The 24,270-nt window shown below is 37.0% G+C and overlaps 4 protein-coding genes across 5 annotated transcripts; 3 read left to right on the top strand and 1 right to left on the bottom strand.

Annotated features, from left to right (window-relative positions):
- Positions 1–205: 205 nt before the first annotated feature.
- On the bottom strand, positions 206–4,859 carry LOC116199312. 2 transcript variants are annotated; one of them, XM_031529633.1, is made up of 7 exons: positions 4,570–4,859; positions 4,193–4,317; positions 3,916–3,987; positions 3,793–3,826; positions 1,766–3,482; positions 1,324–1,417; positions 206–810 (listed from the first exon to the last, which is right to left on the bottom strand). In XM_031529633.1, exons 2-7 carry the CDS (start codon positions 4,279–4,281, stop codon positions 771–773), a joined length of 2,046 nt encoding a protein of 681 aa, XP_031385493.1. In that variant the 5' UTR covers positions 4,282–4,317; positions 4,570–4,859; the 3' UTR covers positions 206–770. The 2 variants fall into 2 exon arrangements, with proteins under 2 accessions (XP_031385493.1, XP_031385494.1); XM_031529634.1 differs by lacking the exons at positions 4,193–4,317; positions 4,570–4,859 and having other exon boundaries at positions 1,766–3,501.
- Positions 4,860–4,986: 127 nt separating this feature from the next.
- LOC116199311 (nucleolar complex protein 2 homolog) lies at positions 4,987–9,160 on the top strand. The gene is made up of 12 exons (XM_031529632.1): positions 4,987–5,138; positions 5,237–5,322; positions 5,413–5,522; positions 5,609–5,680; positions 5,766–6,314; positions 6,405–6,707; positions 6,968–7,297; positions 7,393–7,599; positions 7,722–7,808; positions 8,136–8,230; positions 8,327–8,467; positions 8,557–9,160. Exons 2-12 carry the CDS (start codon positions 5,304–5,306, stop codon positions 8,837–8,839), a joined length of 2,196 nt encoding a protein of 731 aa, XP_031385492.1. The 5' UTR covers positions 4,987–5,138; positions 5,237–5,303; the 3' UTR covers positions 8,840–9,160.
- Positions 9,161–17,175: 8,015 nt separating this feature from the next.
- LOC116202016 (GATA transcription factor 29-like) lies at positions 17,176–18,098 on the top strand. The gene is made up of 2 exons (XM_031533524.1): positions 17,176–17,697; positions 17,860–18,098. The coding sequence occupies exons 1-2, from the start codon at positions 17,185–17,187 to the stop codon at positions 17,974–17,976; spliced, it is 630 nt and encodes a 209-aa protein (XP_031389384.1). The 5' UTR covers positions 17,176–17,184; the 3' UTR covers positions 17,977–18,098.
- A 3,685-nt stretch (positions 18,099–21,783) lies between these two features.
- LOC116201472 (AP2/ERF and B3 domain-containing transcription factor At1g51120-like) lies at positions 21,784–23,151 on the top strand. Its single transcript, XM_031532719.1, has one exon. The coding sequence runs from the start codon at positions 22,031–22,033 to the stop codon at positions 23,024–23,026; it is 996 nt and encodes a 331-aa protein (XP_031388579.1). The 5' UTR covers positions 21,784–22,030; the 3' UTR covers positions 23,027–23,151.
- Positions 23,152–24,270: the final 1,119 nt, after the last annotated feature.

Below are 24,270 nucleotides of genomic sequence, written 5' to 3'. Positions count from 1 at the left end.
ATCGATCATAGGGTAAAACTCATATACAATTGTATTTGACATAGTTTTCGACATATGTAAAACGGAAATTCTATGATGCTGGGAGGGCACTAGTCTATCTGGAGAAGATTCGATGGTGTTGGGAGGTCTTAGGCAGGAGGAATTTCTCATACTTCAAACATGAAATCAATTCTAACTGACAAAATTATGTCCAACTCCACGCACAGCACGAGTCACGATAATACCCATAACTTGTAAATGCTCAGGTCACCATAAATGAACTAACCGGACCAGCACTAAACTGCTGAAAATTGCCCAATATAGTGATAGGGGAAATCATGAAATCCTGAAAGACCCTCTACATTCATCTACAAGTATCAAAATGCTATAATCTAGATGATATATACACAATTATAAAACAATACATTCAACTGTACTTTGTGTTTATATCGTTATAAAAGTATATCATCCTGGTTGAGTTTGAGATATGCAGGTTCAGACCGAGCATGCCTTCCACGTTAACAGTACTTGCTGTAGCCCAAGGGTTCCAACCCCAGCACATGCTAAAAGAATCGAAGTAGTTCAATAAAGTTCTATATGAATTTCAGATGAGCTTGCTATGATCCTGGGTTCATTTAGCTTCCATCGATCTCTCTCTTCCCAGATTCATCTCACCTCAACCTAAACTAAACCATTCATCAAATACCCTCACGAAGCAAAACTTGTGGAAAAAGAAGTGAGGAGGTAAATGAGACAGATGGAGTTTGAGGAATGAAGGAAGAAGCGCGATATCACCTAAAGTCCAGGATCTGCTCCACTTTTTCCATCACACTGCATTAAAGTAAAAGAATCATGAAGATTACAAACGCATAAACAGAAAAAAAATAAAAAATGCAGTTGACTCGAAAAGGAACCAGAGTCTAAGGTATTGTTGCTATTGTATATACGCAAAACTTGAAAATTCAAAGGGATCAAAAGTTTGCAACACATTCAAAGATATAAAAACTACAAATGACCAAGGGGGACAACGTGCTTGTTATCTCACTGATATTCCACGATTTTTATACAGCAAAGGTTTTTAATCTTATTTCAAGCTGTACCGTACTTATGTTCCATACCAAGGAAAGAGTGCAACAAGAATGATATATAACACATTTCCTGCAATTTATTGTGAAAATCCATGAATCCTTGTAACTCTGTTTTTCAAATGGTGAATAAGTAGCTTTTGCTAGAAACGCGCAATTGAGAGCAGGAAAGTAGATGCTGCAAGGATGAGAATCATCTAGCAATAAATGATGCGAAGAACATGGAGGTCCAGAGAATAATTCTAAGAACCCAGGTTACCTCTTTGGGAGGGAGGGAATTAACTTCTGAACTGCCCGATGAATAACTGAACCTTTAACATCCTCCCACGAGGTGGCTTTCTTCTTTCTTCCAACTGTTTGAGCATATATGCAATTGTTAGAATCTAATTCTTTGAAAGTAGAAAGGCAGCCTAGACATTTAAGTGGGTTGGAGAACAAAGTTGAGTCAAATTAATCATCAACTCCAGAATGAGACTCACCATATCATCTGAAAGTTCAAAGGAGAAAAGAAAATAGCATGAATTATTAGCTTCATTCTGATCCAGTTAAAATCTTTTAGGGACCTTATTGTTGCAGTTTCCTTACATATTCAACTGTTCTCGTTAAATTTTCTATCGTGTCACCAGTACGCATTGTCGCACCTACATCATTCTCTGCTAGTAACTGCTTTTTTCAACGAAAAATACATTCTTATCATTTACCTGAAAGTTCTTCATCAACGGAGTAATCACCCTTGAGATAAAATCTCTGCGTTGGGTCAAGCTCTAACCCTTCCGCCTGGGCCAATTCCTCCAGCATAAAACCCACAAGATCATAGGCGACCATACTTGTCTCATCACAAGCATCTTGAATAGCGAGGTATTGATTTCTCCAAGAAAGTTCTTTGCTGGGATACTGTTTCTGGTCCTCTAGATTATCATTTTCAACTTTGTGTCTCTCAAACGAATTGGCAGAGAATCTAACATGGGATGCTGTGAAAGTATCCTCAGCTGCTGCTTTTGGAGAACAGAAACTGCTCATATGTCCTGTTGCATCTATATCCATGCCTTCAGAAGGCTTGAAATCTTGGAATAGGACTGCAGGACCAGTATACCAAGGTGAAGCAGAATCAACTCCAGTACAGCAATCTGGTTCTAGCTTTGGAGTGATAACTCCGCTGGTGGTGACAAGAGGGGAAATATTATTCTCCCTAACAGTGACAGGTGATTGGCCAAAACTAACGGCAGTTGATTCCCCAAAACCTTCTACAAGGAGGTCAGTCTCTGAGCCATCATCTTTCAGACATTTTGGGGATCTTTCATCCCCATCTTCATCTCCAGATTCATCATAATCACTCTCCTGTAATTCCTCCAGATATGCATCGGTGAAACCTTTGTGATACTCATTTTCAGGGAGCAAATCCCAAGCAATTTGCTTGGTCCGAGCACTCAAATCCAATATACATTCAATGTCTTCTTCAAGTTTATCCTTGGAAAAGAGTGCATTTGATACAGTCCAAGACTTCCGATTAATAAAAGCTAGTCCTTCCAATATAGATTTGGGAACGGCATCCACATCAGAGCACTCGAAAAGATATCCAGTAAGCATCTTTTTAACCAAAGGTTTTGTATACTTGCTGGAAATTTTAGCACTGGGGTCAAACAAAAGTCGCAATTTATTCAGCTCCTGAGATTGGAATTCTTTTGTTCTCATTAGCCAAAGAGCATTTACTATGTCATCCTGCAAGGTTTTCATTTCCGTTGAAATCTTGCAAAATCTTGAAAAGGAGAAACTTTGAGGGCCAGAAATCAGCTTCAGAGACAAGACAGCTATTGTCATTGCTTTGGCTAATGGTTCCGGTAGCACATCCTTCTTACCAAGTTCTGAAAGCATCTCCATACTAGTTCTTCTCACTTGCTTCACCAGTTGATCTCGACTTCGTCCACATCTGGAAGGGGCTTTTACCGCCTTTCCTTTTAGCTTTCTATTAATTGCATTCAGAACTTCGTAAGGCAAGCCCTCAAGTCTATCAAGAATCTTAATAACAGCAGCCTTCTCAGACCACGTTACAGGAGCCAAGAACACTGCATTATTTCCTCTGAAATTACGAGGATCATGCAGAAGTTGATAAAGCTGTTTACACAGTTCACAGTTGCAATGACAGTTTCTGTGCTTACGAAGAACCTTTGGGACAGATTCTATAACAACCTTTCTCATACTTTGGCGAGTTCTCGAGAGTCTAGTAGAGCCTCCAGAAACTATCATTGCCAAATGATAAAGTCCACGACAGGTCAAATCATAGATATGAGAGCGGATATGTCTTATTGTCTTAGGCAGGTCAAAAGGTTCAAAACTCTCAGGAGCAACACTGCATTCATTTTCAGTACATCGTTCTCCAAATGCTTCCTCAACACGATCTTTTGCAGTCTCAAAAAAAATCTGAGAGACAAGAGGAAGACTGCCAAAAATAAGGATAGAGGAGATAATATAAAAACGATGTTACTAGGAGAGTATTAAGCAGCCAGTGTTCTATGACATTAACAAGTTGATTTTTAGATGATAACACAGATGATCATGGCAGATGACTTTACAAACCAAAGATAGCTAATATTCCAATTTTTTAGAATCTTATACTAAAACTTTTTTTGAGAGAAATCCGAATCGTATTAGCGATTAGTGCCAGCCATACATGTAACACAAAATAGTATGATAAAATTAGTAAGGCTTCAGTTCTTGCCAAAAAACTTACATCTTCCTCTCTGAGCAGCGATTCAGGCAAGGTCCTGCGAATGCACGGAATTTGTAACGGGGGTAAGACTACAACCAGAAACCCTAAAACGAAGTCAACACAAGAAGAAAACGTGGCACTTACTTTTCTTTCAAGAACTTGGGTCCTTCGAAATGCCTCTGCTCCCCTTGGGTTAATGGCAATCCCATCAACCACCTGCATAATGTTCCCTAGTTATATGTGAGATAACACAATGAATGTAATGGCTACATCACATCAATAAAAGTGCAGTTAAAAGCACAAAATCATCCCAATGAAGCCAGCCTGGTCTTAAGCAAGGGATGTACTAAAACTGGCAATAATCTAGAAATCTCGTCGACTGGAAATACGACTGAAAGAGGAATAGAAGAAGATGACGAACCTCCTTTTGAGACGGAGCTGCTTCTCCTGATGCTTAATCTCCGACAGAACAATCTCGCAGTCCGTCAGGTGAAGCCCTAACGCTCCCATTGCCGATCGTCAGCCGATCGTCTGTTGATGCTTACTCTGCGACAATCACAGGGTTTATGGCTTTCGCAAAATCATAACGGTAAATTACATCTAAAAACATCAACTTTCAACTTTGTCCCCAATATATCATAAAATCCACAACCGCTTTTCAGTTTCACCATGGAAGTAACATGCTTGACGGTAGCATTTCATGAACTCGTGAAGTCAGTTCTAACTAATGTCCTTGGCAGTGGCATTCAATCAAGAAAATCTCTCCAAACGTATTCAGAGTAATGTGCAAGTGTATACCTTCGAATTGGGGCCGAGAAAGGGCGGTGAAGTCGCCGCGGCCCGGGCGGTTCTTGTGACTGTAAGAGTTGCCGGACAGGAGGTGGCGGTAGGGGCTCTAGTCGGCACCAAAGAGCAACCCCTTCGGCCGACAAAGACGAAGGTGGGCTGAGGCGTCGCCCAAAGGAGGGGTCGTGCTGCAGTGGTCGCCGGTGGAGGGCTCCGAGCTCCAGGGCTCGTCGGCGGAAGGGGGAGGCCTGGCGGAGATCAGGTGACTGCTGCAATGGCCGCATTGAGGGAGGTGAAAGATGCTAATGCTTTAGTCAGTTTAAGGGTTCCCGCGGTGGTGGAGGAGGCCAAGGCCCAGCCCATTGAAGAAGACCCAGGCCCAGCCCATTGGAGAAGGCCTAGGCCCAGGCCATTTTGAAATCCCTCCTCCTTCTTCCCTCTCCTCTTCGCCCATGAAGGAAGTCCCCTCTGTTTCAGCTCCGCCTCCTTTTCCCTCCGTTCGCACTCTCAGCTGCCTCTGCTCTGCAACGGAGGTTTCCCCCAGCCGCAGTAGCCGCCGGGGTGATAGAGAAAGGGAAAAGGTGATTACTTTCATGCTGGGTTAGTGTAACTCGTTCCGTCTCTTGCCCCGTAAGCTTGGGATTGATTTGCGAGAATTGTTGTCTGATGGTTGAAGCAGGAGAACAACACTTGTCGGCTGTCACTTTGCTGTCGAGAAAAGTTTGGAACTTGTCGAATTTCTAGATATGGGCGAAGAGGACTCAGGTCTTTATTCATGTCTTGATTCCTCTGGTGATTAATTTTGGTGTGAACTCTTTCGTGTTGTATTTGTGTTTACGGATGTTCTGTGTGCAGTGGAGACTCTGGAGTACGAAATGAGTGAGGAAGAAGAGGAAGAAGACCCTGGGATGTCGAGCGGTAAGGCCGGAGAGCATAAAGAGCAGCTGCAGAGGCTGGCTGAAAAGGTTTGTGACTTGGATTCCTTCCGGGCATGTCTTTTGCTGTCGTTTTAGATTGTTGGGTGCAAGTTCTCAATAGTTTCTTTGTGCAGGACCCAGAGTTCTACGAGTTCTTGAAGGAGCATGATAAGGAGCTTCTTGAGTTTGATGACGAAGATGTCGACGTGAGTACGAATATTGCATCTGTTTATGCTTAGTGAAGTTATCCAAGGAAATTTGCCTTATCAGTACGTATTATCATCCGTGCAGGAGAGTGCTGGTTCGGTTTTGGAAGATGATGGAGAGATACCGGGAGATGATGATGAGATCATGGGTCATGATGTTGACGAGGAGAAGAAGCCGACCGCGAAGACCATTACCACTGCCATGGTTGATTCCTGGTGTAACTCCATCAGAGAAAGTCCGAAAGTTGGAGCGACTCGATCTCTTCTGAGAGCTTTTCGATGTGCCAGTCACTACGGTGACGATGAAGGGGATGAGTCTGCAGCAAAACTTAGGACCATGACCAGTACTGTCTTTAATAAGATTATGATATCTGTGTTAACTGAGATGGATGGAGTGCTTCGGAAGCTACTGAAGCTTCCGGCTTCTGGTGGGAAGAAAGAGACCATAATGGAGCTCATGCTCACGAGGCAATGGAAAAACTATAGCCACATGGTGAAGTCATATCTTGGGAATGCCTTGCACATTCTGAACCAGATGACCGACACAGATATGATATCTTTCACTCTACGTCGTCTCAAGAGCTCGTCCTTATTTTTGGCTGCTTTCCCCAGCCTCTTAAGGAGGTATATCAAGGTATTACACGATCTTTAGCCTTGCTATTAACTTATCTGTGTTTAATTTTATATTGTAACGACATGTTTATTTCGGTTTTGACCTTTCCAGGTTGTTCTTCACTTCTGGGGTACGGGGGGAGGAGCACTACCTGTTGTCTCTTTTCTTTTCCTAAGAGATATTTGCATTCGAGTAGGTCTGGATTGTTTGGATGAATGCTTTAAAGGGGTCTACAAAGCATACATTATGAACTGCCAGTTTGTGAATGCAACCAAACTACAGCATATCCAGTTTCTCAGGAATTGCGTCATTGAACTTCTTGGGGTAGACCTTCGAACTGCATATCAGCATGCCTTTGTTTATATTAGGCAACTAGGGATGATCTTACACAAAGCACTTACAATGAAGACTAAGGTATTACTCTCACCTTGCTGCTCACTTGCAAGTTAACTTTTTTCGATTAAGTGTGCAAGTTGTAAATGGAAATCAATTTGGGGCTCGATTAACTGCCATTTTGGCTCAAGTACCTAGAAGTTTCTTCATGAGTATTGCTGCAAAGTAGTGTCTAAGTAGGTGTACTTGCTTTGCATTTCCTCTACTTTACCTCCATTGTATACTCTTCTCTCTCTCTCTCTCTCTCATCATACTGGTACTCATGTTCCTTTTCTCCTCAGGATGCATTTAGGAAGGTGTATGAATGGAAGTTCATGAACTGCCTTGAGCTCTGGACAGGAGCTATATGTGCTTACGGTGCAGAAGCTGATTTTCAGCCTCTTGCTTACCCACTGACACAAGTTATGTCGGGGGTTGCCCGTCTTGTTCCTTCTGCTCGTTATTTTCCTCTTAGACTGAGGTGCATTAGAATGCTGAACCGTATTGCAGTCTCTACCGGCACATTTATACCGGTCTCAATGCTTCTTTTGGACATGCTTGAGATGAAAGAATTAAATAGGCCTCCCACTGGTGGTATCGGGAAGGCCGTTGACTTGCGTACCATTATCAAGGTGGTTACGGAAGATGAATGTGCAATGTCCTTTATTTAATTTGCTTTGCTTTCGATTATCTTATTATGTCTACGGTTTGCTTTTGAATTTGTCAGGTAAACAAACAAACTATAAAAACCCGAGCATTTCAAGAAGAATGTGTATACTCAGTGATCGAGGAACTTGCCGAACATTTGGCACAATGGAGTTACAGTGTTGCTTTCTTTGAGTTGGCTTTTATCCCATCTGTGAGGTTGCGTAGCTTTTGCAAATCTACCAAAGTCGAGAGATTTCGCAAGGAAATGAGGCACCTTGTTCGTCAGGTATAAGTCAGCTAATAATTCATGGTTGATATTATGCCCATGTTGATAAAAAGTTCATCCTTTTACTTAATACCGGAGTTCATTCAACAGTGCTCTGATGCTTCTGCTACTCTATATTACAGATCAATGCCAATTCCGAATTTGTTAACCAAAGACGTTCGTCAGTATCCTTTCTTCCAAGTGATCCTGCTGCTTCCTCTTTTCTTGAGGTTTGGTCACTCATATTACATTCCTATCTGTCCCATTGATGTAATTTGTGGGGATTTATGATCTTTATGCGTATATTGTACATGGAGTAGAAGCTTATATTTAATCAAGTCGTAACACGTATTCTCCAGTGTCGATCAAGTTACATATATATTATAGAAATGTGCTAGTTTTACTGTTTGGCTCAACATTTCATCTTCAGTTCATTTCGTGAAGCTCCCCTGCCACACGAAATTCGAGTCTGATTAAAAGTTGAAATTCCTTAGCATGAGTTCTTTTCTGATTGATACTGCCTTTCAGAAACTGAAAACTCCTTGTATAATTATCAGGATGAGAAGAAGTTAGGGACAAGTCCCTTGTCACAGTACGTTCTAAAATTAAGACAGAGGGCCCAGCAGCGAAGCGAATCCCTGACGGAGTCGAGGTTCTTTTCTAATATTAATTTGTCTGTTGGTGACAGGGGGAATTGAGTATACATAATTTATATTTTCTCGTTTTCTAACTCAATACTTGCCTTCAGTGTTCTTGTTGGCGAGAGATCCTCGGTCTTCAGGAAAATGCCTGGAAAGGATGAAACAGAAAGCGACGAGGATGATGACACTGTACATGAACAGGGTGCTGCAGCCTTTAGCTCCTCTTGGTTGCCCAGAAGCGATTCGAAGTAGGATTTTAATTTTCTTTTTCAATGAGATTGTGCAAGTAATGGGACTCAAGGAATTTATTGAATTGGTGCAATTTGCTTTTCCACAGGATTATGCATTCGAAGGAGGAGGAGGTCCAGAAGAAGAAGAAGAAGAAGAGGAAAAAGAATGAGAAGACTGATGAGCTCGAAGGGGCAGAAGCTCTGGAGGAAGATGTGGTGGAGGACTTAGTTATGAGCTCTGATGAAGAAGGGCCGTCGAGTGACGATGATAACACTGAAACACTGTCCAGGAGAAACCCAAGCAAGAAGCAGAAATGGAAACCTTCTGCTGGGAAGAACTCATGTTCCAACTCTAGGAAGTCGTGGAAGCGGAAGAAGACCAAAACTTGAATATAGCGGTACTTTTCTCTCTGTTCATTGTCGTGTTTTAACTTGCTTGATTCTAAACCGCGGCGATCTTTATAGGATGGACCAAAACTGCGGTCCAATTTTGCAGGGCATCTTTAGGCTTTTCTTTTGTTGACCAGCATTGTCGATCGGAATCGTGTATAAGAACGAAGCGAATGTATCATGGATCTTTATACTTTTCTTTTCTTTTGTTGACCTCACCCGGCACGGCAAAATAATGGTTCGAACCTTATTGGGTAGAAAAGGCACGACAGCATGAGCCTTGGCTCAAGACTTCAAGTACGACTTCATTATTTTTTATCACCCTTGACCTCGAGCCAAGATGTCCTCTATTTTAATTTTTATAAATCGGGCTTATTTTAGTCTTTTAATTCCATGTTCCTCTCCCTTACTAGATCACCTGTCTCCCTAATAATAAAAACTAGTTTTTTTTTGCTCGAAAATAATAAAAACTAATTGGAGACCCTCGTATTGCACAAGCTGATATTTTTTAGTTGCAACTAATATGCTCAAATATATATATATATATGTTATATTGCAACAAATCATTTGTATCAAATACATATACATTGTTTTGACAAAATCACTTATTGCATCCGTCAACATAAAATATAAACATTTATAAGTAAAACAGAATAATCCCCAACGATTAGGAGCAATAGATCGACCTAAATTACAAGAAGAAAAGAGAAGAAATATACGAAGATATAGGAGTGAAGAGAAAGAAAAAGTTTATCATATTGGAATATGAATGAAATTAAAAAAAGTTTGTGATATTAAAAATTTGACAATAGGTACTTATATACGAATTTTATATGCCAATTAAGATATTAATGGTTTTTATTTATTTAAATATTGCATGATATATATCAATTTCTAATAAAAATATGATTTTTAAAGTAATTTTATCAATATATCAAAGTAGAATAAAGAAAAAATAATCAAATATCAAAGTAGGAAGTATTATTTTATTTACGTCCATTTATTACTTTTTATAAAATACTATATATATATATATATAAATATATATCACATCTTTTCAAAACAGATGGATCATATATATATATATATATAAGGAAAAAAGGAAAACATTTATACACTTTTATATAAAAATGAAGTCATTGAATATATTAATACAATATAAAAAAATTAGACATACCTCAATTATGTGAATTCATAAATATCTATATATTGCCTATTACAGGGAACCTATATTTTTATAATGGCATAATGCATCAAAGGCTACGCACATGCATATCTGCCAAATTAAAAATTACACTATATTTTATTATATCATAGTATATATATATATATATATATATCTATAATGTAAGATTGTAATTTATCTTCACCTGCTAATATATAGATTCCACTGTATATTAAATATTTTGCATATCACCATATAATAGTCCATTGTCTATCAAATATTCCACATATATTTCATCATATAGTATCTATTTATATAATTAAAACAACGATTTGGCTTGATGAGAGAGTTTATGCGAGAAAGCCTATAAGTGATGACGTGACTTCTTCACGTTTTATTTTTTGGAAGGTGACTGGGCGAGAGACATGCAAATAATTTATATATATATATATATATTTTTTGATGGAAAGAAAGAAATCTAGGATCTTAGTTGGAATATCCAATTTTCTTCGTTACCTTACAACTGTTTCATAAGGCAACGATCCCTTTTTAGGAAGTTCATAAACTAAATTGCATCCATATTAATTTAATGATTATCCAATTAAATCAAATAAATAATTTCCCCTTAAATGCTTAATGAATTATACTAAGGTAATAGAGTAACTCAGAATGAAGTAGCATAGCATAGGGATAGGTTTGCAAATTTACAAAATACAAGGACTAATATGATTATTCAATTTTATTTTATTGTAGCCAATGAGAAACCAGTCTAGATTTGTATCCCAGCTAGGATTATACCCCGTGCATGCACCGTTAGTAATTTTTTTTTTGGTAGGAAACAACAATCGATTTAGTATTATATGACAGTGCAATTTTTTTTTCTATCAAATCCTTCGTAGTTATGAACTTTATCCCATTTCTTCACGCTACTGTCAATTGATATGTTACTCTTATTTGTAATATTTAAATAGCCTAAAAAGTAAAATAAGAAATGAGAAAATTTCTGTCCTTTTTTTTCTTTAATGTTAATTGAATAGAAAATATATATAATATTAAATTAATATCAATAAAACCGAAAAAAAGAGGTTAAAGAATATATTTCATTATTATTTTTTTTTTATTTTCAATGACCTAAAAAAAATTCTTTCTTTTTTCTATTCATTATAAATCGAGGTTATACAATTTTGAAATTATATAATATAATAAATTAAATAACCAAAATGGAACAGAATACTTAATTACAAATTTTCTCTTTTATCTTTGTACTCACAAATTTTGAATTGAAAATAATATAATAAATTTAAATTTTAAAGTATAGTAAATTTGGAAAATATTTCAAAATTGTCTGCTAAAACAAACCGTCTTTCTTTTCTTTTCATTATAGCAAGAATATCTAAATTGCAATAAAATCCTTAATTACAATATTTATCATTCAAAATTTATTATTTTTAGGGTCTTAAGGTTCTATTATAGCAATAATATGTAAATTGCAATAAAATCCTTAATTACAAAATTTATTATTCAATATTTCTTGTTGTATGCATTAGAAAATTGAATCAAGAAATGATAATAATAATATATTGAATTATCAAAGTAGAACAAAAAAGAAAAAAATATTTTAAAATTACCTAATAAGACAAACCATCATTCTTTTTCTTTTTTAATAAAAATTTGAATAAAATAAAATAATAGAATAAAGTAATTTTTAAAAGAAAGCAAACGAAAAAAAAGGTTGCAAGATTATAAAACAACGTTACACTCTCTTCATTAAGCTTCAAAGCTTTGCAATTTTATGTGTTTTTAAGATTCTTCTTAATTCTTAATTATTAATTGTTAATAGTAAATATTAATTTTCTATTGCGTCAAAATTGAGGTCCAATCCAAAAAGATCATTTTAAGTTATATTTCTACCAATTACGGAATGGGCATTCCGCATGGAATTGGTCCATAACATAATAACCCATTCTTGGCTACCAATCAACTTTTTTTTTTTTAAATGGCTACCAAACAACCTTAAGTCTAAAATAATTGTTTCTCATAATTTTCCCAAGAAAAAAAATGATTATCTTGACGACTTAGTTTTTTAAACTAGAAATACACTAATTATTGGATTGACAAATCTATACTAGACTACTATAATGGGAGAATTTGGGTCCCCCATCAATTACTTTCGAACTGTTTATACCAGATCGTCCTTACTATTTTTAATTATATTGGCCTAGGGAAAAATAAAACATCTAATACGGGGCAAAACTGTAAATTGGATATGGTACAGCATGACTGAGTACGTCGAATCACTAAAATTTATAAGTAAACTTTTGTAAATTTCTAAATTACATATCCACTATTGATAAAATTTTAATTTAACTAGTTGATGACCTGCGCCGTGTGCTGGCGTAATTGAATAATTTTTTATTGCAATTAATCTAAATAATTTTACACGTTATGCATAAATAAATTTTAGTTAAAACTAAATGAATTATGTTAAGGATATCATTAAATTACAAAAGTTGATTCATATTGTCTAAACAAAAACGATATCTTTACTTCAATATTAACTGGACAAAACTTCGTCGAGAATATAATATCTTGAAATTATTAATTGTGTATAATTTTTTTCCCAAAGTAAGGGCCGAAACATATCAATTTAAGACTCTTTTATACTTACAATGCATCAATGGATCCTAAATTAGTAATATATTTAATTTCATTAAAAATAATAAACTAGCAATAATTAATTTTGATTAATAAAATAATATAGTTAGTCAAACTTGCAAAGTATACTTTTTTATCAATGGAAATCTTATCAAATTTCATAATTTTGTTACTTTTTTCGGTCTCAATTCTTTTATAAATATGATAAATCATTGTATAATCTCAAAATCTATAAAAGGTATAGATTAAAAAAATAAACATGGAGGAAAGATTTTCATGCAAATATAATAGTTCTAAGTAAATAATAAAAGCACCAAACAAATTAATATCAATTATAAAGATATAACATCCTAAACAAATTACTTTTTTAAAAAATACATAAATTTGATGATCATGAATTTTGAGAAAACTTGACGAAGCCTAATGAAATACTGGTGGAGCCCTGTGAAATATTGGTGTTCGTATATCGAATAAACATGTACAATATATATAGTGCAAATATCATACAAATTAATAAGGAAATTTCCTATCAAATATAAAACTTTCAATATAATAAAATTTTTATCTTAGGAAATAATTGTCTGAGTTCCACTATACGATATATACGGCATAGATATAATCGATAACAACAGTCTAAGTCTCAATATATAATATATATACTGTTGGGCTATATGTGGATATAATCTATATATTCTACTATATATATATATTAAATAAGAAAATATAATGAATATATTTTCTCGGTGGATAAATATTTCTTGATAAAAGATTGTAAAATTTCTTTATTGTATAAATGATGATGTGACATCGTAAGAGAGCACCGTTTTATATTTTTGATGATGTAGCGGCGTGAGAATTCAACTTGGCACTTTGTTTTCATATATATACATGGATATATATATATATATATATATATTAATTAAACTTGAATACTATACCGCGCGGACTACGGGTATAGAATCTAGTATAAATTTTGTGCACTGGCACTTAACCTTAGTCCTGAATCAAGAGGTCTTAAGTTTAATTTTCTCATCAATCAGAATTTATTTGCCTTATGGTTCCTTTTTCCTCTTTGTTATTAGATTTAAGTGTCTCCTTTGTAATTTTTCTTTTTCCGGTTACAAATGACGCTCTAAGCTTAGAAATGGATAGATATGGAAAGGGAAATATTGGGACATGAGAAATTCTATTGATGAGAATCGAACCATGACCTCTCGATCACATGCCAAGGGTGATTCGGCTGCAATTAAACTCCTTTATAGCCTCCTTGTAATTTAGGAAAAGAAAATCTAGGCTTTTAATTGGAATATTGCTGTTCTTATCACATCAAAACTGTACTATGAGGTTATAATTCTTTTTTTGGAAACCCTATTTAGGAAGTTTGTGGACCCAATTCCATGCATTATCCAATTAAGTCAAGGTAATAATATCCTCTTCTGTACTTTATGAAATGCACAAAGGGAAATATGGCAAGGATGTAATTTAAATGATTAATGTCATTTCTTCCAAGAAAACAATGAAACATTAGCTTATCTGCCAAAAAAGTTAAAAGTACATGAAAGACGTAAAACTGCTGAATATAGAAGATTAATTCAATAGTTAAAATATTGTTTAAGTGATCAAAAGAGGACGTAGCGCAATGGAGCACGCTCTCGCCTCGTAACTAAGAGGTCCATATTCGATATCCAGCGAGACTATCCGTATTCTTTTATTAATTATTAAAATTTTTATTTCAGTATACTAGGTATTGTATCTCTTTTGTAATCGAAAAAAAATATTGTATAAGAGAAATAGTTTTTATGATCACCTATCCCTGCACTCTAAAACCTCATGTGTCACACGCAACAGGACAACCTTTAACAGATTCCTAAGCCAATAATCATTTGATCTTAAAAGATTTATCACGTATATTCCCTCTCTTTTTATTTTTTGAGAAAAAATGCGACTTTGAAAAATGGATTGTGGATCTACTGTATCCAACGATCTTGGAGATGATCGACATCTCACATCCATGTGAATCGGTGTTAAATTGATAATTAGGCCACATTGGCACAAAAATAATTAGACCACTTGACAGAAATACTACAACTATTTACCTTCTTCTTTTACAATTTCTATTAGATTTTGCATTGGATCTCACCTGTTAGGTTTCCGGCCGTTGATAATGGACCGGGACGACTCGTGGGTTCATCCACGCCGTCCACGTTTCCACAGTAAATTATGTACATTTTTCAATCCATAATTGGAGAGAAACATCTTTCCATATGTTACCGCTATATCGGTCTATAAATATGAATTTTATTCGCCACCGATTATATCACAAAAACTGAATCTGGCAGCAGTGCTCTTTACCAGTCCAGATATCCCATCTGTAGTCTGTAAGTCACTCATTTCTTCTTCTGTTGTTCTCTTGATAATAGTAAGGCCATATCCAGGAATCTGGTCATGCCAGAGGATTGGAATTTCCGGCCGTAGTGAGATATCCTACCACCAGGTGATGTGTGTTGGGAAAATTTTATTTTTTTAAAAATTATTAGAGTACATATATAAATATAATTTTACTATCTTTTCGGGATCTAGTGATGCAATCACCATCGTGCCCACTCAGATCTGTCCTTACCACTGTGGCTACGAGGAGGCGCATGTGCCTAGTCCACAATAAAACCGCCTTTCCTTTTGACATACACAATTGTTTATGCAATTTTTTGTTTCATTACAATTTTCCTATTTTTCATTTATTTATTTCATTAATATACGTTTGATCACATTGTTATACGACTTGACGTGCCATTCTATGTGAATCTATGCAGTCAAAATAGACTTGTTCTAGCAATTTGCTGGATTCTGATTAGATCTCTGCAAGTCCACCCTCAATTCATTCATTTTATCCCCATGTCTTTCAGATATGGTTATATATTCATCCACCTTAAATTTCAAACCAATTATCCCAATATTTGGTTTTACAGACCAACCCAAAAGGAAAAATACATGCCTTTTGCGATCCATGCATATATATATATATATATATATTTGTTAAAGATCCATTTAATTATTATTATTAATTAATTTTTTTTAAAATTTTGGAATCTCACATTAGGTGAGATGATCATCACTAGATCTGAGCTTTGGATTGTTGTTCTCTATTTTGAGAAAAGAAAATCTAGGACAAGTACAAAGAAAAAACATCCTAATGATGATAACCACGTTTGTCAACCATTCCCTATATCTTATTATCCCTATTGGTTACAATCAATGGTTCTCTTAACGTCCTCCAATAATCATTTTTGTGCCCCTTTCCTTTTGATGCAATGCCTTATTCCAATCCCCAAAACAAACTAAAATCATATTTTATGTTCATTCTTATTATGAGGAATTTATTCTCTCGAGTTACGCTTCAAATAGTGTAAATTTTTGTATAATTACATATATATAATTTGTCTAAACAAAATCATGTGGACTAATGGGAATCTAAACTACGATCTCATCAACCATGAGCTATACACGCATAATAACCTTTGCTTAATAGTTACATATGCACTATTTTTTAGCAAATGTCGTTTAATAAATATAGTGGTTTGAGGAGTGCAAGTGCAATACATATGTTTACGTGCGCGCGTATGAATATATAAATATATGTATATTGATTTTGTAAATTGTATGGATAAAACACATATTACAAAATGGTCAATAACACATTTAGAATCCCTTTTCTAGAATTTTAAATCCCATTTTAATATATATCAAACTTTCGCTCGTTTAATTACTAACAATTTTTGCATTTTCACGCAGGAAGTGCGACTTGTAAGATGAATTCCAACTGGCTCCAAGGAAAAATGAAGAAGATTGATGAGGAAGTCGATGGAATGGGAAAATCAAGTGCCGGGATGGACCTAACCCTAAGGCTTGGGTTGCCGGAAGAAAATAATGTTAACGTAAGGAGCAACCCTATTGGACTGATGAGGAACTCTCGGGGCAACCCTATTGGACCAGTAAGGGTCCCGAGGACAGCTCCCATGGCTGCTCCTTATCAGCTCCCTAATTTTACCGCCCTTAATTGCCCTGACCAGGTACCATCAGTATTCTAATAATGCGTAAATATTTGCATATTCTTTGTTTATTTAAAATTTAAATTCCGCAAATAAATATAATATTTGGCCAATCAAGTTTTCCGAATTACAACGCGAACACTTAATCAATGTGAGCAATAAGATTGCTATCTCCATCAAATGATTGGTCAGTTGCTAATTAATTGATGTTTTCAGTGTTTAATTATGGATTGAAGTTCGAGCTCGCTCTTTCCTAGAATGTTTCCCGAGTTTGGTTGTCTCTATTTAAACGTACCGGCCCCAAAAAATCATATATATATATGCTACACTCTGTGCCAACATTTAGAAAAAGCATTGGCATACATCGGTTTTGATAAATATTTTTTAGTGCTATTTACATGTGAATTGATTAGTGTACTTTTCCATCACATGTCTAAACTTCACTGCAGATGAATGTGGCCCCGTGCAATTCCGGTTTGATGAGGGACAAAAGTCTCGAGGCTGGAGCTCCGTTTTTTCCCCAAAGGACCGGAGAACGTAACATTGGAGGGAGGCCCAGGGAAAGCCATTTATTTCCAAGACCAAACCCTGCAGGACATGGTGGTGGTCTTGCCAACTTCCCTGCAACCTCCACCATATCATCACCATCACCACCACCATCCTCGGCTGGCTATAATTACAATTATCAGAATCCATCATATGCCCGCTTCCCGGCATCACCAGCTGCTCCAATGAATGGTAACAATGGCTTCCCAATGTCTACTGCAAGAAAATATCTCGAGGAGGTCATGGTCGACTCCTCTGGTGCCCCTCCTGGTAACAGTATTGCCAACAACAACACCAGTTACATGTACAATGGGAGGAACTCTTCGATGCCGAGGAGAGGATTGGGGAGTAATGCACCTGTTCAGAACCCTATCAAGAGGTGCTCGAACTACAACTGCAACACCACTGATACTCCAATGTGGCGCCGTGGTCCCTTCGGCCCCAAGGTTCGTAAAAATACTCTAACAATAATTTTCTTTATCATTCTTTTTCCTTAGCTTAGATATTGACCAGTTCGTAGCTTGGAAACCTTTATAGTTGCTGTTTATTTTGTTCGATTCTTTTTTGAGATAAAAAGTGACAATATATGATTCTGACTGAATTTTCAGACACTTTGTAATGCATGCGGCATAAAGTACCGGAAAGAGGAGGAGAAGCAGAAGGTGAAAACGGCAAGGGCGCTCGGCAACTCCAGGGCCGGTCGCTGGTCACTTTCCCATTTTTAATCATAAAGTGGGCTCTTCTGCAATTCATCCAATATATGTCTTGGATGTGCTGTTTGGGACTTATTCCGAAATACAATTCTCGGGTGCTTTCTTAATAAAACGATGGGAAATCTCTATGACACCATTAGGGTACGACAGTATCACATTTTCTGCAAAAAAAAAAAAAAAAGGTGTAACACTTTACACCTTGTTTCCTCTATTCGAAAAGTGAATGATGCTGCCGTACGTGCATTGATGGTGCCATAGACATTTCAAGGTCAGCTTCATATATTACAGTATGGATCTTAGAAATAAATTATGAGAACTCTCATATACCTTATTTGTCATTTGAATTTCGGTTTGCGGGTTGTATTTGCATGCTTTTATGTGCATGTTCGACATTTTCAGAGGTTATTATCAGTTAATTTCTTGGCGGTGCTTTATTGATCATTGCTTACTTAAGAATTTTACTGAATTAGCATATATATGCTTTTGTGTTATGTTACAAGATAATTAATATTATTACACTAGACTAATGGAGGTCGTTCTGCGGGATACACACCAAGAAGGAAACTCTCGTGCTGACTGACTTGCTAGACTGGGAGCTTCCTCTCTTCCTCTATGACATTGTCGTTAGCATATATTATTGAGGCCTCCGTAACAACTTTTGTATATCTTAGGTTGTAAATTTTGGTTCCGGCTCATTTATCACTCTGAACAGAAAATCTCTCTCGAATAGAATTTATAATTATGGACCAATTTGATCACTTCCACTGATCTTCCATGGGGTTTGCAAGTTAATCCTCATCAAAAGCTTTTAAATCACATTATTCTTTTGGGTGCTTTTTTTTTTTGGTGCACTTTGGTATTGGAAGCCCAATAGACCTCGATTACTCTAGTTTGAACGGGGTTGGATTACCAAAAACGTGGTAAAGTTCTCCTAACGTGAGTTTTCTTCATTCACAATACTCAAATCTGAAATTTTATTTAATAAGTATTAAATCGCTTGACCCAACTCACGTTGATTTCTTGGGGTAAATTTTGAAATTTTTTTTTAACTTCTAATCTTTTACATTTTCAGGTTAATTTCCATTTCAATATATGGTCTGATAAATTATGGGAACTGTAGACTGGATGGAATATCCTGTCGATCATGTTTATACGACAAACCAAAGAACATGTTAGGAATGTTTTTCACGAAGCTATAGATAGTAGGCATTTTCTTTTTGGTTGGAATGATTTTTGTCTAAATTAAACAGTATAGAAGTTTGCGCCGCCAGCCGTATAATTTGTCTTGATTTAGCTTCCATTAATTAATTTTTAATAAGTTGAGCCCTCCACTAATTAATTTGTTAATCAGTTGAGCCCTTCTGCTTCCAAATTCAAACAAAAAAACAGGGACATGTTGGTTCCTAATTCGGACACAAACTGATGAATTTCCGGTGCTACCTACAAAGATATGCACAAATTAATTTCAATGTTACAAATCCTAATTATCAAACATGAAACCATTGATTGCATTCCCATCGATACTGATCCAATCTTACATTATAGGATCGAACTAGGTTTTTTAATTTTTTTTTTAATGAATGAATTGAACTTGGTTGTGGTTATGATCGTAGGCACATAATTTCATTAATAGGACGTGAACATCTGGCACGACACCGAACTGATCAATTATAACGTCCCAACTCCTAAGCCCCTTCAAGGCTATCCAAAAAGGCACCAAACCACGGGGCCAAGGCCAAGATCTCATTAATTAATCGTAGAGCAAAATTAATGCACACATACACACTTATTCCAAGTGGTTTCACGGAGGAGGAGATCCTCGACGTGATCAATAATGGGACGTACTAATCGAAGTTTAGAGATTTTCTCAGGAACCACTTGGCAAATCAAGGGAAAACAGAGGATGCTCTGTTCCACCCCCTGAGAATGCTAAATTCGAAAACTCGGGGCAGATATTGTTTAGAGAGCTTTTCCAGAAGGCTGACACCGACTCGTGTTGGGAAGCCGAACAGGCTCATGATCTCGAAGAAGTATGCTGTCAAGCACTTCCCATGCATAAGGGAGTCTTGGGATGGCCATGAGGGTCGGGAAAACTACGTGGATGACACTAAGCTGGTATTCCAGGAGAGGCTTATGAAGGTGTGGAAGTTCAGGTACTGCCACTGGAGAGCAAGCCATTCCATGTTTGCATACTAGACCAAGAAATGGGGCTTCTGCACGGAATTAGTTCATAATAAATAACCTATTCTTGGCTATCAAATAACCCGTAGGAAATGTTGAATCACCCATAGGAAATGTTTTACATTGGACGTTGGGGAATAAACGGGTATGGTTCGAATTTAACATACCGAACTGGAATGGAGTACTGAAATCCCCACGAAATGTTGAATCACCAACTTGAACGATTGTTCCTGGTGCAATCACAAATGAAAGACACCCACTTTTCCGCGACTCAAATGTCTTACTTCTCGGAATAGCCCTCAAGAGTTCCTCCGAAATTCTTATGGAAACAGTGGACTGGACAGAATATATCCTTAAAGATCATGTTACATATTGAGATATGTTGTCCCACATCGAAAAATTGATAAAGAAACCACAAGCTTATATGAGGTTTGGGTCCAGTAACCTATCAGCTTAAGCTTTTGGGTTGCAGATGGGCTCGAGTCCGTGTAGGCCCAAGTGGGTATTTTACTTGGTATCAGAGTAGGTTATGCTTCCGCGCACTCATGTGGACTCACACCACGCCAGATTCGATTTTGAGGTAGCCAATAGTGCGCCTCATGTTAATCAGGCCTAAGAGTGGTCCGGTCCAGTTCCGAGGTAGCTAAAGGTGCACCTCTAGTTAGGCCCGAGTGTGGAGCTCGAGGCTAGTTTGGTATTTATCCCCCCTTGCCCGAGCACGGAAGAGGATGCCCAGCTCGGGTCAGTTGTTAAGGGCGGGTGTTTAAGGCACGTGGCACGTGTTGGACCACACGTTGTCACGTGAGGGCGGGTGTTGAGATATGTTGTCCCACATCGAAAAATTGATAAAGAAACCACAAGCTTATATGAGATTTGGGTCCAGTAACCTATCAGCTTAAGCTTTTGGGTTGCAGATGGGCTAGAGTCCGTGTAGGCCAAAGTGGGTATTTTACTTTACATGGCAGAGAGAAAAACATGTTAGGAATGTTTTTTACGAAATAATAGATAGGGTTTCTTTTTGTAGGTATTTCTTTTTTGGTTGGATTATTTTTGGTTAAATCAAACAGTAGAGAAGTTTTGTCCCAGATATGTAAGTAATCTTGATTTAGCTATCCATTAATTAATTTGTTAGTCAGTTTAGCCCTTCTGCTTCCAACTTCAAATAAAAAACCAGCAGTGACATTCTGAAATTTTGCTTATGAGTTCGGACGGGTTCATGATATCCCAATGCGACACGAATTGTGAAAGTTTAATTTCGAATATTGCAAACCCTAGTCAACAAACATACGTATAACTTTGATACCATCTGTTGCATTAATGCAATCACTGATCCATCTTTAACATATAGGGTCGAGCAAGCTGGTGGGGTTATTATAATTTATTGCTACTAGAACACGAATGCCCAGTGAAGCACGAGATCGAACTTAATTATAACCTAAGCATCTCCGAGGCTATCCAAAAGACACCAAACTACGACCTAAGATCTCATCAATTAATTGTTAAGTAATATCTATGCATACACTTAATCTAAGTGGTTTTCAGTTGTTGGAAGCTCAGAAGGAATAGATTCCTATTTTAAGACAAATCCACTTGTCTTTTGTTTCAAACCAGTTCTCCACCTTAACAGTTTTTGTTAAGGTTTAGTTCTGTTCTTTTCAGCTCTCCTTAACCTTAATTACCTATAATAGAAACATCGTAATGCACATTTCCGTGTTCCTGATAATTCCCAACATCAAATTTTCCTCTTGATATTTCACATCTCCGGGAATCGTCTCCATGCCGGGTCTGGATCTAATTCAAGGATCGGGACCAGATTACATTGAACCCATGGCCGACCATTGACTGATGTGATCATCGCTAGGATTCCACCGGTTTATCCTTGTCGATGTTCGGTTCTAGCAGGGGAGATGAATGGATGGTGTTGCAGTCCCGGAAGCGCCAGAGGCACGATCAGCGGACTGGCCCATCGGTGAAGTTTAGAGGGGTCCTGCCCCAGCCAAACGGAAACTGGGGGGCCCAGATTTATGCAAACCATCAGAGGATTTGGCTTGGGACCTTCAGGACCGAGACGGAGGCGGCAATGGCGTACGACAGCGCCTCCATCAAGCTCCGTAGGGGCGACACCCAGAGGAACTTTCCGGTGACGCAATACACATGTCTCGAGCCGACCTTTCAGGATAATTTTACGGAGGAGGAGATTCTCGACAGGATCAAAGACGGAACGTACCAATCGAAGTTCAGGGATTTTATCAGGAACCTATCAGGAAATCAGGGGAAAACAAAGGATGCTCTGTGCCACCCCCAGAGGAGGATGAATTCGAACTCAGGGCAGATATCGTGCCGACAGCTTTTCCATAAGGAGCTGACACCAAGCGATGTCGGGAAGCTGAATAGGCTCGTGATCCCGAAGAAATATGCTGTCAAGCACTTCCCATGCATAATGGAGTCCAGGAATGGCCACGAGGGTCGGGAAAACTACGTGGATGACACCGAGCTGGTCTTCCATGACAGGCTCATGAAGGTGTGGAAGTTCAGGTACTGCTACTGGAAGAGCAGTCAGAGCTTCGTGTTCACGAGGGGGTGGAACCAGTTCGTGCGGGAGAAGGAGCTGAGAGCGAAAGATGTCGTCACGTTTTATACCTGCACATACGTGAACCGGGCAGAGAAGGAGGCAGACGCATTTTTGCTGATCGATGTAAATTATTTCGAGGGCGAGTGTAACGATAACGGGATGGAGCCGCCCTTGCAAAATAAGGAAGAATTGGAGTTGAAACTGGGAAAAGGTTGCAGCCTTGGGGTATATGACAATGAGGAAGCAGAAGAGGAAGAGTGTAAGGAAGAAGAGAATGGAGTTAGGTTGTTTGGGGTACAAATAAACTGATTCTTCTTGCTACCAAATTTATCTTTCTTAGTTTTTTCGATGTAGAATGTAAATTTGCACGAACTTTCGAAAATGAATTAAGTTAACAGCTTAAGCGTACGTGGAACCTTATCTAAGTCGAGAGAAATTCCAAAGACATCGATATTTGCTGTGCAGACTCGAGAAATTGCATTTATTTTTTTTTTCCCATTGTTTGTTTGATGTGAAATTGTGGTTGGGGCTCATCACATAGAGCCGCAATGCAAGGAACCAGCGCTATCAATTGGTTTTGTTGTTATTTTTATTAATAGAGTCTTGTAAATTCCTATAATTAATCTCCTAATAATCCTTTTAACTAAAAGCAATGGCATGTATTATAATTTTATCGACATTTATCGGCATTTTAGTGACTGTCACTATTCTAATTTTAATACTACTACTACTATTATTATTATTATTATTATTATTATTATACTACTTTAAGTATACAGTAATAAAAAAGAGACTTCTAAGGTCTTTTCTATGTCACATGTTAATAATTTTTTTTCTTCTCGAATTACAATTTTGTTGATTATTGATAAACTGAGAAATTTAGTTCATTGTGAATTACCATTCAGCAAGAAAAGAGAATTTACTGCATTAGAGAATATAATAGTATAACCCTTTATAAATTTATAAAATATGTATAGTTCTGGAAAGTAGATATAGCAGAAGCCTTTCGTGTTTGTCAATATTGTCCCATCTCAATAGACAACTGTTTTATTTAATTTTGCATGCGAAGAAATTTTTTTTCTTTTTTTATTTTGCGTAAAGGAGACGTGTGATCAAGAAGGGATCGTGATATTTGCATGGAAAATTTCGGCAGTAACAATCTAACTAGGAATCTCGTGGTTAATTCGTGATAAAAGACCGTGTAAAATTGAAACCCATTTTTCTACATGTTTTAGACATTTTGCAAGAATAATCCCGTTTTTTTAATGATTTCTTGATTATATTATCATTTCCTGGTGAAATCAATCAAGGTACATGTACATCATTCAATTGAAAATAATTAAAATAAATAATTATTTAGTGATTCATTTTAGTAAACATAAATGGCCGCTTACCGACTACCACGGGCCACTATATTCAAGGGAATGTCATTTTCTTGTAATCACACAAAATTTTAAGTAATTTACACAGATTTTAAAGAAATTTACTTAAACTTTTACTAAAACAATTGATTTTTACTTAATTTCTTAGAAATTTATTTGATTGTAAGGTGC

This window comes from Punica granatum, chromosome 3, assembly GCF_007655135.1.
Source record: "Punica granatum isolate Tunisia-2019 chromosome 3, ASM765513v2, whole genome shotgun sequence".
In the NCBI taxonomy this organism is placed as follows: Eukaryota; Viridiplantae; Streptophyta; class Magnoliopsida; order Myrtales; family Lythraceae; genus Punica; species Punica granatum.
The sequence above is the reverse complement of the archived record's forward strand: the minus strand, read 5'-3'. Positions and strand labels throughout refer to the sequence as shown.

What these genes read in the sequence shown, in the direction of transcription:
- LOC116199312 (XM_031529633.1), bottom strand. Translation starts at nt 4,281, where the DNA reads ATGGGAGCGTTAGGGCTTCACCTGACGGACTGCGAGATTGTTCTGTCG. An exon ending in CCCAAGTTCTTGAAAGAAAA is followed by an intron (nt 3,827 to 3,915) that starts GTAAGTGCCACG and finishes GTGCATTCGCAG; the next exon opens with GACCTTGCCTGAATCGCTGC. An exon ending in CGCTGCTCAGAGAGGAAGAT is followed by an intron (nt 3,483 to 3,792) that starts GTAAGTTTTTTG and finishes CTTGTCTCTCAG; the next exon opens with ATTTTTTTTGAGACTGCAAA.
- LOC116199311 (XM_031529632.1), top strand. An exon ending in TGCAGAGGCTGGCTGAAAAG is followed by an intron (nt 5,523 to 5,608) that starts GTTTGTGACTTG and finishes TTCTTTGTGCAG; the next exon opens with GACCCAGAGTTCTACGAGTT. An exon ending in GAATCCCTGACGGAGTCGAG is followed by an intron (nt 8,231 to 8,326) that starts GTTCTTTTCTAA and finishes ACTTGCCTTCAG; the next exon opens with TGTTCTTGTTGGCGAGAGAT.
- LOC116202016 (XM_031533524.1), top strand. Translation starts at nt 17,185, where the DNA reads ATGAGGGACAAAAGTCTCGAGGCTGGAGCTCCGTTTTTTCCCCAAAGG. An exon ending in GTGGTCCCTTCGGCCCCAAG is followed by an intron (nt 17,698 to 17,859) that starts GTTCGTAAAAAT and finishes CTGAATTTTCAG; the next exon opens with ACACTTTGTAATGCATGCGG.
- LOC116201472 (XM_031532719.1), top strand. Translation starts at nt 22,031, where the DNA reads ATGTTCGGTTCTAGCAGGGGAGATGAATGGATGGTGTTGCAGTCCCGG.